Source organism: Myotis daubentonii, chromosome 13 (genome assembly GCF_963259705.1).
Source record: "Myotis daubentonii chromosome 13, mMyoDau2.1, whole genome shotgun sequence".
In the NCBI taxonomy this organism is placed as follows: Eukaryota; Metazoa; Chordata; class Mammalia; order Chiroptera; family Vespertilionidae; genus Myotis; species Myotis daubentonii.
The window spans coordinates 45,231,977-45,249,461 of record NC_081852.1 but is presented as its reverse complement, the minus strand read 5'-3'; the positions used below and the strand labels follow the sequence as shown (position 1 = coordinate 45,249,461).

General features: G+C 41.4%; 2 protein-coding genes across 2 annotated transcripts in view; one reads left to right on the top strand and one right to left on the bottom strand.

Moving 5' to 3' along the window:
- LOC132214241 (histone lysine acetyltransferase CREBBP-like) overlaps positions 1-17,485 on the bottom strand; it is a 390,706-nt gene that overhangs the window by 262,125 nt on the left and 111,096 nt on the right. The window lies entirely within an intron of this gene.
- On the top strand, positions 311-16,943 carry LOC132214227 (cytochrome P450 2C44-like). Its single transcript, XM_059661042.1, has 9 exons — positions 311-547; positions 2,572-2,734; positions 5,886-6,035; positions 6,630-6,790; positions 7,288-7,464; positions 9,406-9,547; positions 10,491-10,678; positions 14,899-15,040; positions 16,308-16,943. Exons 1-9 carry the CDS (start codon positions 368-370, stop codon positions 16,487-16,489), a joined length of 1,485 nt encoding a protein of 494 aa, XP_059517025.1. The 5' UTR covers positions 311-367; the 3' UTR covers positions 16,490-16,943.

Sequence of the window (17,485 nt, the reverse complement as noted above, 5' to 3'; positions counted from 1 at the left end):
ATGATCTATTTTTTCAAATTTATCAATTTAATTATTTGAACAGTTTCAGAAAGTTATAAAAAATAAATGCAACTTTATAGTTAATTAATCAGTAGTGCTGTAAGAAGAAAAGTATATGCCATGGAGATGCTTAGAAAACCCAAAGTTGCAGATTTTTTTAATGAGAGGGAGGGCTCATGAGTCTTGATCTCAAGCTTCAGCAAAGTAAATAAAGCCAAAGTCAATTTCCAGGGGTTTGTATGTCTGTTTGTTTGCTTGGTGTTTTTTTCTTTTTTCTCCCAAATCCAAGAACTGCCAAGTCACACCCCTGCAGAAGACTTTGCCTCCTAACAAGCACTCGGACAGTTCCTCACATCGAGTAGCTGAGATGGAGCTGCTGGGAGTCACGACTCCTGTTTTTATTATTTTTGTCATTTGCCTGGTTTTCCTTTGGGTGTGGAAAGAAGGTCGCAAATGGGGACGGCTACCACCGGGTCCAACTCCCCTGCCCATCATTGGGAATCTGATGCAGCTAAACCTGAAGGACATCCCTGCATCTCTCAGCAAGGTAAGGGGGTTTCATTCTGGGGCTGGCCATCTTCACCTTCCGGCTCTGCACCTGAGACCACTGCAGGCTGGCTCTCTTCCCTCTATCTTCCTTTTTGTTTAAAAAAAAAAAATGTTTTATTGATTTTATACAGAGAGGAAGGGAGAGGGATAGAGACATCAATGAGAGAGAAACAACGATCAGCTGCCTCCTGCACACCCCGCCGGGGATGTGCCTGCAACCTTCAGTCTGCAGGCCGACGCTCCATCCACTGAGCCAAACTGGGTAGGGCTTCAGTCTTTCTTTCTTTGACTCACCACCGAGGCACTTTGGAATGTCTACTTCGTATTACAAGACATATCCTCTTTCTTTCTGGACTGGACACTTGCAAGCAGGGAGTGAGGTATGTTGACCAGAAATATAGGTTGGATTTCAGTGAATAAGAACATTCTGCAATCAGAACTTACTTTAATATAAAGGCTTCCAATCCCTTCAGCATATAACACCAAAAGGCAAGCCCAGCAAATGGAAAAATGTGTCAAATGTCCTATATGATTATTGTTGTTGCATCTGTTTTACACTAAATGATCTAGAGGAGGTGTCGTGCTCCTCACTCCCCCCCCCCCCCCCCCCCCAGCATCTCGCTCTGATACAGCCCAGCTCTGCTACCCTGACTGACATTCATTCCTTGGCAAATATGAGAAAAGATATTATCACCAGCAGTTCATCATGCAAGACTATATTCTCCAGAACAGCCTAATGTCTATTAATGTCTATCAATGGATAAAGGAAATGTGGGATATCTGTCATCTATCATCTATCACCTGTTCTGTCTCACACACATGAAATATTATTTAGCCTTAAAACAGCGGTTCTCAACCTGTGGGTCACGACCCCTTTTGGCAGTCAAATGACCCTTTCACAGGGGTCGCCTAAGACCATCCTGCATATCAGATATTTACATTAGGATTCATAACAGTAGCAACATTACAGTTATGAAGTAGCAATGAAAATAATTTTATGGTTGGGTCACAACATGAGGAACTGTATTTAAAGGGCCAGAAGGTTGAGAAACACTGCCTTAAAAGAAGGAAATCCTGCTATTTACAACATGGATGAACCTAGAAGACATGATCCTAAGTAATATATCAAACACAGAAAGACAAATACGGCATGATCTCACTTACATGTGGGATCTAAAATACTCAAACTTATAGAAGTAGAGAGCAGAATGGTGTTTAAAAACTATACCCCAACTCTTGGCTGTTTTATTTTTTTTATTGTTTAAAGTATTACAAATAGTAGTACCTATGTCTCCTTTTCCCCCCATAGACCTCCCCCGGGCCTCCCCCACCCCTGGCATATGCCCTAACCCGCCGCCCCCCTCCCCCCAGTGTCTGTTTCCATTGGTTAGGCTTATATGCATGCATACAAGTCCTTTGGTTGATCTCTTACCCCCACCCCCACCCCACCCCACCCCAGAAACCCTCCCCTGCCTTCCAGCTGAAGTTTGATACTCTCTTTTTCTTCTTGGAACAAGGCTATCGGAAATGTATAGGCTTCTTCCTTTTTCATATCTGCTTAGTGAGCTCCCCGCAAGCTCATGTCCTGGCTGCTTCCTTCTCATCTTTAGTTGAACCTTAAATCTTACCTCCTCATAGATTCCTAACCTCTCTGTTTTGTTAAGTTTTCCCATTATCATCCAACATAGTGCACTCTATCACTTTCATAGAATTATGCTCAATTTGTATTGCAAATATCATTTGCTGCCAGTCACTTTCACTAGACTCTAAATTCAGTGGGGGCTCCTGGGCTGTACACAGTGTCTGACACAGTACAGGTGCTTAGTAAATATTTGCTTAATGGTTGCATATTATAAATGAAGGAAAGGCTGAACCCATGACTATACCCTGGGTTAAATTTCTAAAATGAAATGGATGGGGCAAAGTCTAAGTTATATAAAAATTATTACTTAATTTCTACCCAAGTCTCCAGTGGAGAGATTTTGCAATAGTGTTTATGTACCTGCTTGAATCTTTTTCCAGTTAGCCAAAGAGTACGGCCCTGTTTACACGTTGTATGTTGGATCCACGCCCACTGTGGTCTTGCATGGATATGAGGCGGTGAAGGAAGCTCTGATCGATCAGGGTGATGAATTCCTTGGCAGAGGACCTATTCCAATTATTTCAGATTTCCAAAAAGGACATGGTATGTTTCAAATCAAAATGTGGGTTCATTTTCTTTAGCAAAAAAATGACTAACTGTAAGTGTCTGATCTGCACCAAGCAACTGATTAGATGCTACAATACTGCAATGTAATTTTGAGTTAGTGCAGACTCCATAGGTTAAGGGCGTTTTCCCCAACAACACTGAGCTCACTTTGGATGCTAGCCATAAGTTCAGGGGTTCCCAGGTCATCCATACTTCTGACCAACTGGTGAAAAATTCCGGGGTTCCCATGCCCTCCTCCGGTTTAATAATTGGTAAAATAATTCACAGAACTCAGGAAGGTGCTAACTTGTAATTACAGTTTTATCATATGAAGGATGCAAATGAAGAGACACAGAGGGCACGGTTTGAGAGGGTCCCAAATGCAGAGCTTCTGTTTCTGTGTCCTCTCCCTGGAAATGAGAATGTTACCCATTGATGTGTTCAGCAGCCAGGAAGCTCACCTGGGCTTTGGTGTCCAGAGCTATTACATGGCCATGATGGACTGAGTCATTGATTACAATCTCTAGTTCCTTCCACTCCCTGAAAGTTGAGAGATCAGTTGATATCCTTCGGTTCAAAACCCCAACCTTCTAAATCCATAGTTGGTCTTTCTGGCATAGCCAGCTCCATCTTTGTTTTTATTTTTATTGTGTAATACTTGATATATGTAAAGAAATATGTGTACTATATACCTCAAAAACCACTTAAAATTATAAAATTGCAAGTCCCAGAGAAATGTTAACTTAATTCCATTAAATAGCAAAATTCAACTGAGGAAAGTTGAAGCTCTAATTGGTTTTATGAAGCTGTTCATGTATTGGACAACACCCCATATATATGAGGAGGACCTCTGAGAGGTTGTACAAAATGGAAGGTTTTAATAGATGGGTGTGGGAGGGGAGTTAATAGCAAAAGGAAAGAAAGAATTATTTGTAGACCAGGTCGTCTACTGTTTTGGAGAAAGGGAATGGCAGGAGTTTTATCATGCAGATTACCTTGCTGGAATAGATCAGGAAATTCTGTGCTGATTGGTTAAAAATTCCTCTCCTGGGAGAGGCTGAAACTGCAATCAGGTTATTAAGTTTTGGTTTGGTGACTGGCTTAGCAAAAGTGACTCCATTTCAGCCTGTATTTCTTTTATTAACAACTAGGGGCCCGGTGCACGAAATTCGTGCACTGGGTGTGTGTGGAGGGGGGGAGTGTCCCTCAGCCCAGCCTGCCCCCTCTCACATACTGGGAGCCCTCAGGCGTTGACCCCCATTACCCTCCAATCGCAGGATCGGCCCCTTGCCCAGGCCTGACGCCTCTGGCCTAGGCGTCCGGCCCGGGCAGCAGGGACCCGCAGCTGCAGTGGCCCCACGCTTTAGGCCCAGGCAAGGGACCCCTAGCTCCTGGGACTGCCAGCTTCGACCGTGCCCAGCTCCCATCGCTGGCTCCACCCCTACTTCCTGCTATCACTGGCCAGGGCGGCAAAGGCGCCTGATTCTCTGATCATGGCTGGGGGGTAGGGCAAAGGCGGCCCCAGGGCCGCCTTTGCCCTACCCCCCAGCTCTTAGCTCCCCCCTGGGTTTCCGATCACTGTCAATGGCAGGGGGCTTCTTCCTGCTTTCCCTTTCGCCTCCCTGCATTGTGCCTACATATGCAAATTAACCGCCATCTTGTTGGCAGTTAACTGCCAATCTTAGTTGGCAGTTAATTTGCATATAGCCCTGATTAGCCAATGAAAAGGGTATCGTTGTACGCCAATTACCATTTTTCTCTTTTATTAGTGTAGATTCCCTCCTTTTGACCAAACATCAGTCCAAGAGATACAGTCAAATTGTCAGTCATTAGTGCCACTCTGCACTCCTGATCTGTAGTTATGGAAGCTTTTATTGATCCTCTGTGTGATAGTCACAGGTCATGGTTTTTGTTTAACCCGTGTGATACTCACTCATACGTCACATCTTCGGATTCGTAGTCCTTAAATAGGTGTTGGTTGTCGCGTAGGACTCCCTCCACGTCCCGCATGGAGTAGGGTTCAGTACTGAAAGAGGGGCCGCATACAAATGAGAAAAAAGACACGAGATAATTTTGCAATATTGGAGGACCAGGCGGGCAAGTCCAACTCAAGGAGAGGGACTTCCACCTAAGCTCAGGCCGCTCCGATCTTTTATTGAGGTCGGGGTAGCCTTAGGTAAGGAGATTTCAATGACACATGGATTAGCTCATCGGTAGACAATTTCCAGAAATAGGCAGGGTATCTGATCAACAATAATCAGCAAGGATCTACACAAGTATCTAAGAAATTCAGTGAACTAAGGTGGGGATGATGCTTTAGCTAGATTAACTGGGTGGTGTCTTAATTAACTGGGTAATGCACAGCCCTGACTTTTGCCAGGACTTTCAAGGGCTACTAGCTTTTGGGGGGTCTCTGTCTAAACTCAGCTCGTGAAGACAATGAATGGACTCCGGCAGTTGGTGTGTGTTTTGATGTCCAGTCTTAGGCCATTTGCTTAGATCAGTTAGCAGCTGCCAACGGGCATTGACTTCTGAGAGGATACGACATGCTGATGAAACTGAGGGTGCATCAGGAGAAATATGAAACTCAGACGAAGTAACAGGTTTTGTACAGAGGAAGAAATTGGAACGCATTGGTCTGGAACATACGGGGTTCCTTTGCTCCTTTCTTCGTCGTATTCGGACGAGGCTAACATTCATTGTAGTAAATTCACAGAAGAATAAGACCCTAAATCCCATATTGCTTTGCCTTGCTTATCCTCTCAGAGAAAATCACAGCGGGAACGACACCACACGTTGGAGGCAAATGAAGTATAAAAACAGACACCCAGGAAAGGAGTCTGTGAGAACACGTGCCACTTTTGACCATTTTTCAGAAAACCAGACAGAGAGCCCTTCCCACATTTGGGGATGTTTTCCCCTGGCCAAGGATTCCCCTGCCCCGCCCCATCGTCCCATCGTCTCTGCCCCCTGTGGCCAGAGCATGGGTTTTCTTTTCTTTGTGACAAATATTTCACCCAAACCCAGAATAGGTTGTGCTTTTCAATGGCCATTTGCTGAATCCCTGCCAAGGGGCCCTGGGAAGAGATCAGCTTTGGGGAAAATCCCGCTCTGTGACCCCAACTTTCCCGCCCCTTGCTTTCCCTAGGAATCCTTTTCAGCAATGGAGAGACCTGGAAGCAGATGCGACGCTTCTCCCTCATGACCCTGAGGAACTTCGGGATGGGGAAGAGGAGCATCGAGGAGAGGGTCCAGGAGGAAGCCCAGTTCCTGGTGGAGGAGCTCAGAAAGACAGAGGGTGAATCCCACTGATCAGCCCTTTGGGGGCAAGGGGGCTTCCTGCACCCCCCCCTCCCCACCCCCGGCAAAGCTCCTCCTTTGGGAATCACTCCGTGGCCCACAACCTGCTCTATTAACAGGGAGCTGGCCGGGAAAAGGGGTGGGAGAAAGTGATACAGAGCTTTCAGGTAGGACTCTCACGCCCTTTAGTCTGGACTCATTTCCCAACCTCAGCACTTACTGGGCATGGAAATTTGGACAAGTTTCTTAACTTTTCTAAGATGCACTTTCCACATCTGAAAAAATGGAGCTAAAAAAGTCCAACCTCCAAATGAGAGTTCAATAATGTAGTTTGCGAGACAATTACACAGTATCCAGCGTGTACATGCTCTATAATATCATTTGTTGCTCTTATGACTATGAAAGTACTGTATTCCTATAATAACATAATCGCTATTATTAGTAGCATAGTGTCAGCATTATTAGAAGGTGTTTACATCCTAATCTGGGGAAGTTTAGAGGAAATCCATCCTACGTATAAGTCTGAGCAGGAAGAAGGTGCTGTTCTTGATGAAAATCCAAAATGTTAAGAGTTGTTCGTTTCTCATGTCAGCTCAGCCTTTTGACCCCACTTTCATCCTTTCACTTGCTCCCTGCAATGTGATCTGCTCCACCCTCTTCAACGAGCGTTTCCAGTACGACGATGAGAAGTTACTTTACCTGATGCGTTTGTTAAATGAAAATTCTAAGAAAATAAGCTCTCCATGGAACCAGGTAAGGCCGAGGCTGCATCTGTACGGTGGTTGATCTCATTGGTCCAGGCTGAGTAAAGGGCTATGAGCTCACCTATTCCAGGAACAAGGGTTGATGCCAGCATTCACTGTCACCTTCCCTCCACGTATGTCAAGCGAATGAGTGCCATGGCAGTTCTCCCAGCACCATTGGAGGGTTGCCCTCTGCTTGCCTCTATGGCTTTACTCACACAAAAGAGGACGGATTAAACATTCTCAGTTGCCTGGGTTTCTTTTCAGGGCCTTGTGCCACTCTCTCCTGTATGACTCAGGGGTTGGCCAAAGCTGGGACGAGCAAGGAGACGGGCAGGGGCCGCTCTCCTGTATGTCGTGATTGTCCTCCCTTCTCTTCTGCTTGGAAGTTGGAGGAAGGGATTGTGTCTGGCCAGACCACAGAGAGGGTTAGGCAGCCCATTCAGGAGCTCTGGTTCCTCTTCACAAACTGAATTTCCAGTGTCTCTCCCCTCCCCTCACTTTCAGATGTACAATCTGTGGCCAAAACTCATAAAGCATCTCCCTGGAGAGCACAGATCATTTTCCAAAAGGCTCACTAATGTTAAAAATTTCATTCTGGAAAAAGTGAAGGAGCATCAGGAGTCCCTGGATCAGAATAACCCCCGAGACTACATTGACTGTTTCCTCAGCAAGATGGAGCAGGTACTGTATGCACCGTCTCCCCAGCACCGCATCGTCCCCTCCCATGGGAGAGCATGAGAGCACAGTCACAGCATGGAGGGAATTCTTGATTGCTATGGCAATGGGGCACACTGTTATCAGTAATAATAGAACTTCCTCTCCACGTCTGTTTCCTATAAGGTAACTATCAATAGAAGTGTTTTTGAAGTGTTTCTGCTTTCCTATAAGGTTTGTTTCACTCTGTTTTAAATTAAGTTAATATTAAATCTGTATAATCTTATTGCATAATAGATTTGGCTTATGCTAAGAATTAAATAAAACAGTGGAGTTCAACCTAGTTACTGAAGTTATAGTTAAAACATAAATAAAATATACGTTAACATTTCCATTTTCTCCCTAACGCTCTTCATCAGCAAAGACTTTTAAAAACTAACTGAACTGTCCTGGCTGGTATTGCTCAGTTGGTTGAACATTGTCCCATGCACTGAAGGGTTGCTGGTTGGATTCCTGGTCAGGGCGCATGCCCAGGTTTCAGGCTTAATGTTTTGCTCTCACATTGATGTTTCCCTCTCTTTCCCCCTTCCTCTCCCTTTAAAAATCATTAAAAATGTTTAAAACAATAATAACAACAAAAATGAACTGAACTTTCTCTTGTGAGGGAGTTTTAGATACTCAATATTCTTGATTCCAGATAAAGACAGCAAGGACTATAGGTAGGAAACGACAATATGCCTAAAAATTTGAATTTCCACATGCAGAAATAATTGCATTCTGAAATGAATAGAAGGGACATAGTATAAAGAAACTGTGTGAAGAAAAACTTGATTCAGAGTTTTAAAAGTAAAGCAAACTTAAAAACAAGTACTCTAGTACTTTCCTCAAATTTAAAAACCAATGGTATTAAAAGCCCACCAAAAATAATCAGCAATGAAAATAATCTAAATATATAGGAATATAGAAATTTTATTAACTAGTGTAATAGCATTAAACATTCAAATGTTTAGTGCCCGTTTTTATGCCAGGTGTGTGGGATACATCCACAAAGACTTAATCCTTATTATTTTTACTAGAATCATTTTAAAATAGGAAACTCACTCACTATTTTTAAGTCCTGGATCAATTTATTGTCTAAACACTTTGTAGACCCCATGTAAAAAATTATGAGTGCCCTAACCGGTTTGGCTCAGTGGATAGAGCATCAGCCTGTGGACTGAAGGGTCCCAGGTTCGATTCCAGTCAAGGGCATGTACCTGGGTTGCGGGCACATCCCGAGTAGGGAGTGTGCAGGAGGCAGCTGAATTGATGTTTCTCTCTCATTGATGTTTCTAACTTTCTATCCCTCTCCCTCTCCCTTCCTCTCTGTAAAAAATCAATAAAATATATATTTAAAAATTATGAGTGAAAATGTCCTACAAGTACAGTCTTCGTATTAGAAATGCCATTATAATGATGAATGTCATGTGGGAGAAGGTGGGGCCGAGAGCATCTAAGTCAGTGTAAGTGAAGGAAACGGACCAGTTATAAATCAGTGCTTTCTCTACATTGTGTTTGCATAGAGTTTATCATCTGGTCTTTTTCATTAAATATAATAAAAGCAGATACCGTCCACTGAGTATTTGTATATTTGAGGCATAGTTCTAAGAGCTTCCACCCATTAATTAACTCTTTTCATCTTTATAATAAGCCTATGGAGCATGTTCTATTTTTTTTTTTATCTACGTTTCACAGATTATGAAACTGAGTAGAGATGAAAGTAACTTGCCAAAGGCTCACATCTATTCATTGATTAACCTCGGATTGAACCTTGGAGTTTTGATCCACAACTGACTTTTTTTTTTTCTATCCATTACACAACAGTGCACAAAATGAAGCCAATTACTAGTAAAGGTGTGTGATTATGGAGCTCTGATAAGCCATTGCCTTCTTTTTAACTCCTATAGCCATTAACTCTCCCCCCTACAGGAGAAACACAACCCCATGTCTGAATTTGACTTGGAGAACTTGGCAGTCTGTGGATCCAACTTGTTTGTGGCAGGAACAGAGACCACCAGTTCCACCCTGAGATACGGGCTCCTGCTCCTCATGAAACATCCAGAGGTGCAAGGTACAGCAAGCATGTCAGTGATCAGGGCACGAGGCGAGGGTGGGAAGACACTGCTGACCGTGACTGCTTCGCTTTCTCTGGGCCCCTTTCAGAGCACCATGCAAATGGCCATGTATGTGGTTTGCGTTTGTAGATTAGAACTCTATCTAATAATGCTGATAAGGAAGAAGCACCTTTGAGAACTGAAAGGCTGTTGTTTAAACTGGAAGCAGAGGAACTTCTGAATCCTGAGTCTTATGTATGAGGTTCAGTGCCACAGAGTAAGCCCTCGTTAGATGAGGGACCCGTGAGTCACAATGCTGGGTGCTCATCCTAGGCCTGTCAATGCCTGGCTGTGTGACCTCAAACAAGTCATTTAATCTTTCAGGCCTCTGTTTTCCCAACTTGAAAATGGACCAGATTTCCCAAAGGGGATTTTTAGCTGTGATATAACAACAGTCAAAGATGAAATGTTGGTAGGTTGATTTTCTCAAGCGCATTCTCAGAGCACAGGCCTTATAAAGCCAGTGTTTATGCTGCTCAACAAAATGGTATTTACCATCCCCACAAAACTAGAAGGAGACTGGATGAAGGGCTCCCGCTAGAATGAGGATCAAACATGTCCCCCTACGGCTGCTTTGCCAGGAATCATGGGCTCAGCCATATCCCTGCTACAAAGGTCCTTGCCTCACCCGTACATGAGAACCAACCAATGAAGGCAGGAGGTTGAGAAGATAGTTAATCCAGCCTTTATGTTTCCTTCAGCAAGTCTCTGGCATTTACAGCAAAATAGAAAAGAGAAATTCCATCAGGACCAAAGCAATGGGCTGTTTAGCAACAGGTCTTTGACATTGGGAACCTCTTCTCGGCCGTGTTCTGCTGCACATGGCAAGCATTTCAGGTAATTTCCAGGTACCCAGGGAACACATCTCTTGAGTGGCATTCATGATTCATGTCTCTGCAGCCAAAGTTCATGAAGAAATTGACAGTGTGATTGGACACAACCAGAGGCCCTCCTTGAAGGACAAGATGAAGATGCCTTACACAGAGGCTGTGCTGAATGAGATACAAAGATACATCACCCTCCTTCCGTCTAACTTACCACATGCCGTGACCAAGGACACGAAATTCAGACAATATGTCATCCCCAAGGTTAGATGTGTCTGGGAAAACGGACTGGGACAGGAGGGGCGGTGCGGTCCCTCAGTGGGCCCGTGAGAGGCTCTCCGTTCTATTGCAGGACGAGAGCAGTCAGAGTCAGATGGCCGTGGTTGGAAATCTGTCACTGCGCGCAGTGCACCCTCAGGCCACTCTGCAGCTCTGCAGCCGGCCTCTGCCTTCCTTGAATGTGGGGGCTGACCTGGGGCTCCCAGGCCCCCTCCTGCTCTCAGATAGGATGTATTTGGGAGCAGTGATTTCCATTAACGAGAATCTTACGGGAGCTGAAATCTGATTTTTCAGGTTAGATTTTAAAAGGGGGGACGTGGAAAATGTGTCTGTAGCTCTAAGGCAGCGGTTCTCAACCTGTGGGTCGCGACCTCTTTGGCGGTTGAATGACCCTTTCACAGGGGTCGCCTAAGACCATCCTGCATATCAGATATTTACATGACGATTCATAACAGTAGCAACATTACAGTTATGAAGTAGCAACGAAAATAATTTTATGGTTGGGTCACAACATGAGGAACTGTATTTAAAGGGCCAGAAGGTTGAGAACCACTGCTCTAAGGTAATTAAGCCAGTATCGATCCTCTTTAACCCAAATGTTCTCCTCCCAGAAGTTTATGTATAGGCCATTGGAGATGTTACTGCTCCTGACAGTTAACATTTGTAGAACACTTAGCATTTACCAAAGCTTACATGCTCACCAGGGATATAGTCAGTCTCCTGTAGTGATTAGGGGCTTCGGTTTTACATATAAATAGTTCCAGAGCATAAAAGAGGAAGAAAAGGTGCCAACCTGATCAAAATCTTGCAAAACAGAATAAAAATACTACAAAACAGCCACCGATCTTACTTAAAACTATCAATGCAAACGTGTATCAGTACATTAAGTCTAGCATCACATTACAAACCCCACATCACCAACAAATTGAGATCCTTAAGAACACAGGAATGGTCTAACACCAGGAAATCTAGTTTAATAAAATTCGCCATATAAATAAATAAAATTTAGGAGAAAAATCATATGATAATCTCATTTGTACAGAAAATACTTTTGCTAATATTCAATGGCCATTTTAATTAAAAAATTATTTTCAAATTATAATTGACATTTAATATTATATTAGTTTTAGTCATTAGTATAGTGGTTAGACATTTATATACCTTACAGAGTGGTCCCTCTGATAAGTCTAGGTCCCACCTGGTACCACACATAGTGATTACAATTTTATTGACTACATTCCCTATGCTGTACTTTACATCCCTGTGGCTATTTATAACTACCTATTTGTACTTCATTTTTATTTTTTAACCCTTAATAAAGTAGGAATAGACGAACATCTCTTTAGCCAGAAAAAAAAACGAATTTCCCAATCATGCTTATTGATGAAAGATTAAAAGCATTCCTAAGTAGGAGTAAAACAAGGCTATCTACCAGTACTAATATTATGCAAATAGAATTAGAAAAAAATAGTGAGATAAAACATTCCAAACAAAGAAGCAACTTTGTAAACGATATAATTATACCTGGAAATAAAAGAAAATTAGCCAAAGCACAGTTGCAAAAACAATTATTCAGTGGTTAGGTACAAATTTATTATTTAAAAAAATCGATTGCCACCTATATAAAATAAAAATGATTTTAAAAATATAATGAAGATACGTTTTCATTAATAAAAACAAGGATAAAATATTTAGGAATGAACTGAACAAAAAAATTCAAGATCTATAAAAAGAAAACTGAAATGTTAATGAGAGCTATAATTTGAATAAATTACAGGATTTATTCTGCATTTGGGTAGAAAAGTAGCAGTTATCCCCAAATCAAAAAAATCTATACATTTATGAGATCTCAATGAAAATATCAACCAGATTTTCTTAGAACTAAGCTAGCAGATCCTAAATTTGATATGGAAAAAAAAATACATAATCAGGGGTAGGTCTTACCAAATGTTAGAATGTAATACAAAGTCACAGTTATTAAAGCAGTGTACTATACCTTCCTGAAAAGACAGGTCAAGGAATAAAGTCTAGAAATACATTTAATTATACATGAAAACTTCATACTTGATGAAGGTGTCTTCCCCTTAGAGCAGCGGTTCTCAAAATATTGGGTCGCGATATTGTGAGTCGTGACCCCTTTGGGGGTCGAATGACCCTTTCACAGGGGTCGCCTAAGACCCTCGGAAAACGCATATATAATTACATATTGTTTTTGTGATTAATCACTATGCTTTAATTATGTTCAATTTGTAACAATGAAATTGGGGGTCACCACAACATGAGGAACTGTATGAAAGGGTTGCGGCATTAGGAAGGTTGGGAACCACTGCCTTAGATGGACAATATGGAGTATTCAACAGAGGTTAGAAAACTCTTGGGGGAGTTGGAAAATAATAATAACAGATCCCTGCCTCATATCTTACATGAAACTTTATTCTTGGAGGCTCAAATATACACACATAGAATATTAAACTGTAGAAGGACTAGGAATAAAAGCGATGACTTTTTTTTTTTCTTCTAGAATTTCAGAGCTCTAAAAGACTTCTAACATTGACTCCCAACACCAAAAAAGAGAGGAGTAAGAGGGCCCTGTATTTAAAAATCGATACATTTGGCTATATGCAAATAAGAAAAATCTGCCTGGAAAAATAAAGTCAAAAGCTAAATGACAAACTGAGAGGAAATTTTGCATGGTTCATAAGAGGAAAGAACTAATTACTGAAAAATAAAATGAACTCCTACAGTCAGTTTGAACAAACCCAAAACCAACAGATGCAGAACAAGAAAAACAAAATTAAAGTTTGAGTAAAAATAATTACAAATGGTTTTTTAATGTGTAAAAATATACTCACACAATGAAATATAATGAAAATAATAATTCTAAAGAAAAGTTTTTTTACTTATCATAATATGTTGGCAGGGTGTAAAAAAGCATATAGTTTTGCTAGTGGTATAAATTGGTGTAACCTCTATGGAAGACAATGTGGTAATATCTATTAAAATTCAAAACACACATACAACTTGAAGAGTAGTTCCACTACTAGGAATTTATCCTTTGCGTACTTTCTACAAAATAAGAATATTTATTGCAGCAATATTTGTGATACTTAAAGATTGGGAAACCCCAAAATGTTCATTTACAAAGGACTTTAACACTTCCTTTATTTCTATAAAGTGGAATACTAAGCAAGCTGCAGCACACTATAGGATACTACTATCTGTGTGAAAATAGTGGAGAATATATGTCTATACGTGTCCTTTCTTTAAATCCGTAAGATATCTCCCAGTGGATGGATCATAAAATGCTAACAGTAATTACACCAAGAAGAAAACCAGGGGACTTGAGTATAAGAAGAGAGACTTATTTTTACTTTATACCCTTTTGTACATATTTTGGGGTACTTTATTCCATGTGCATATATTGCCCCTCCAATAATTCTAAAATTACATTTAAGGACATAGAAAATAAAGTGAAAATGGAAAAAAGGCAGCTTTCACTTAATAGGTGCTTTATGATCAGATAGAACTTGGGCAAATTCTAAGTATGCCACTTCCTAAAAGTGTAACCTTAAGTAAGCTGTTTTTCCTCTCTGAATCTCAATGTCCTCACTTATAAATTAGAACAAGAAGAGAGCCTGCTGGATACAGTTGCAGTGAGAATTAAATACACTTTATAAACAGCTAAGCACAGTGGTAGCTTTTAATATTGTTTTGTCACTTAAGCCTCACAGAAATCTGTAAATTAGGAGGAAAGCCTGTGTTTTTGTTACCTCACCCCATTTTTCAAATGAGGGAAGTGGAGTCTGATTCAGTAGATTCAAGTTTGCGTATCTCACTTTCTTCCATTCACACCTGAATTCAGAAAGGAACAAATTGTATAAAAGTAGACTCTTCCGATTTGAGGCAGCAATTCCAGTAAAGGTCATGTCTAGACAATGTGGGTGGCAAACCCCCGCTTATCAACAATAACTGGTTACCTCACATTGATCATGACCCCACACTTCCCAAAGAGAATTATCTCATTACCCAATAAGTATTGTATGATAATAGCATGTATAAAATAGCCATAACTCAAGACAGTCACTCCCCAGGCAAGCTTAAGAGTGCTCAGTCCTATTCCATCCACTAATAAGGAGTGTCAGCCTTGTTAATGGATCAAGGATAGGCACGATCAAGTACAATCCCTCTCTCTTTTCTGGTTTCAGGGCACCACAGTATTGCCATTATTGTCTTCAGTCTTGCTGGACTGCAAGGAGTTCCCCAATCCAGAGACGTTTGACCCAGGCCACTTTTTGGATAAAAATGGCAGCCTCAGGAAAACAGATTACTTCATACCTTTTTCCCTTGGTAAATACAAGTAAATCCATCCACACCATACGCCTGCACATTTCGGACAACTTTTCAGCTTCGCTGAGATTTTGGCATAACTAAGTAATCCCTGGATGATAGCGAAGTTGATCGTGTGAAACTGTTACAGTTTCTGATGTAGCTGTATGGAGCCACTTTAGTCTGTGCACCAGTAGGATTGGGGAAGTCACCCAGGGACTGTTTTGTTGTTGGGTAACTGAGTATAATGCCAGTTTTTAAAGAAACCAAAGTCAGGCCAATTCAAATGCCACGTGTTACCAGATGACAAAGGGACCTGCTTTTGCAGACTCTTATCTGTTGATTTCCCCTTTGTAATATTGACTTTTCCAAAACAAATGTACAAGTTTTTATCTTCTTTTAAAATTACTAATGATTATTAACTTTCTGATTCTTAGAGCCGGAGGCCATCAAAGAGACTTGGCGACTTCGTATTTTTTCTTCCCCTCTGAAACCTGAGCCCCACATACCCTTGCCTCTTGTCAAGAGCTGGTTGGCTCCCAGTTACTATTTCCCATAAGGTTATAAAGACAACTTAGGATTGGTCAGCACACATTATTTTTCCTTTTCTTATTCAATCATTTGCTAAGTATTTAAAAAATAACAGTTAAGATGTTTTGTTTCTAATTACAGTGATAATAATGTAAAAGATGGAAAATGCAGAAAAGCAAAAAAAGAGAAAGAAATAAAAATTATTTGCCATTTCACTCTACAGAGATAACCACTGTTGTCTAAGCATACATAATAGATGTATATTTAAAAATAAAATTTGGTTCATTCTGTACAATCTTTGATCATTTATTTTCACTTAGTTTGTTGTGATAAAAGACAGACTGTGGTGTTAAATAATCTTCCACATTAACATATTTGGGTTTCATTGTGTGAAATGCAGTAGAATTTATTCCATTAGTTCGTTATAGATGGATATACAGTTTTCATCTGACTCATCAATATCATAAATAACAATGCAAGTGACATCCTAATAGATGCATCTCTCTTTCCTATGGCTAAATACCCAGAAGGAGAACAACCCAATTAAAGAGCGAACATTTCTTGAGAGAGTTTTGATATATACTGACAAATAATTGGCTTCTGGCAGTTGATAAAATTCCCTTTTCTGATCAGTGTTTTCCATGGCTCTTAGGGGCATATTGTATTGGTTGTCTTGGTTGGCACATTGTATCTGAGTATGAGCTGTTTATTGTATTTGCATTTGGAGCGAACTAATGGGGATGTCTCCTCCTTCCAGGGAAACGGGCCTGTGTTGGCGAGGGCCTGGCCCGCGTGGAGCTGTTCCTCTTCCTCACCACCATCCTGCAAAACTTCTCCCTCAAGCCCCTGGTGGAGCCCAGGGAACTAGACATCAAGCCCCTTGTTACTGGGCTCCTCAACGTCCCCCCGCCTTTCAGGCTGCGCCTTCTTCCTAGATGAAAGAACGTTCCTCTCTTAACAATGTGGTTCAAAGTAATAGCTTTTCCTCTTACTCCCCAATAGTCTTCCTCTTCATTTTAAATACTGTGTAGGACAGAAACACTACTCACGAAAACTTGATGGACGTTTGTTTAAATCTGCAAATCCCTTGACAAAAAGGAGCTGGTCCTGGAAACGCCAAGGGCACAAACACTGTATTCATACCCTGTACAGTTCTTTATAAACCACGCGGTGCAGCACCAAGACCAGGCCCACACGAGGCTTTTGTCGGGGATAATTAGCAATATAGTAGAGGCTTCACTCTTTCTGTGGCTTTGCACATATGCCGATTTTCTGCTGTTCTTCAGAACAGGGACGTTACTATCATAGCCTATGTGTGTGATTTCTATTTCCAATTGAAAGCATGTATAGGATTTGCACCACATTCACAAAATAAATCCTTACTTCCACAATAGATTTTCTTTGTATGTTTTTGACTTTATTTCAAGTCTCAAGCATTTCTTTCCATGAGTTATGGCTCTCTACAGTTAGGATAAGATAAATACATGAAATTAAACAATAACCTATCACAAATCTCTCCCTACACCACCCTCATCTATTTGCAACTATTGGTATGCATGGGGCTCAAAGAGTTTTCTTTTTTTTTTTTTTAGAAATATTTATATTGATTTCAGAGAGGAAGGGAGAGGGAGAGAGAGATAGAAACATCAATGACAAGAGAGAATCATTGATTGGCTGCATCCTGCACGCCCCCTACTGGGGATCTAGCCTGCAGCCCAGACATGTGCCCTGACTAGCAATCAAACTGTGATCTCTTCGTTCATAGGTCCACACTTAACCACTGAATCACACTGGCCAGGCTCAAAGAACCTTCTTGCATAAGATGTCAAACTATCCACAGCCACATCCTATTCAGAAAGAGGAGAGAGGTGGATTTGGGGGTTGAAGAGCAAGAGGAGCTGCAAGGGAAGACTGAGCATTCCCAAGAGAACAGTG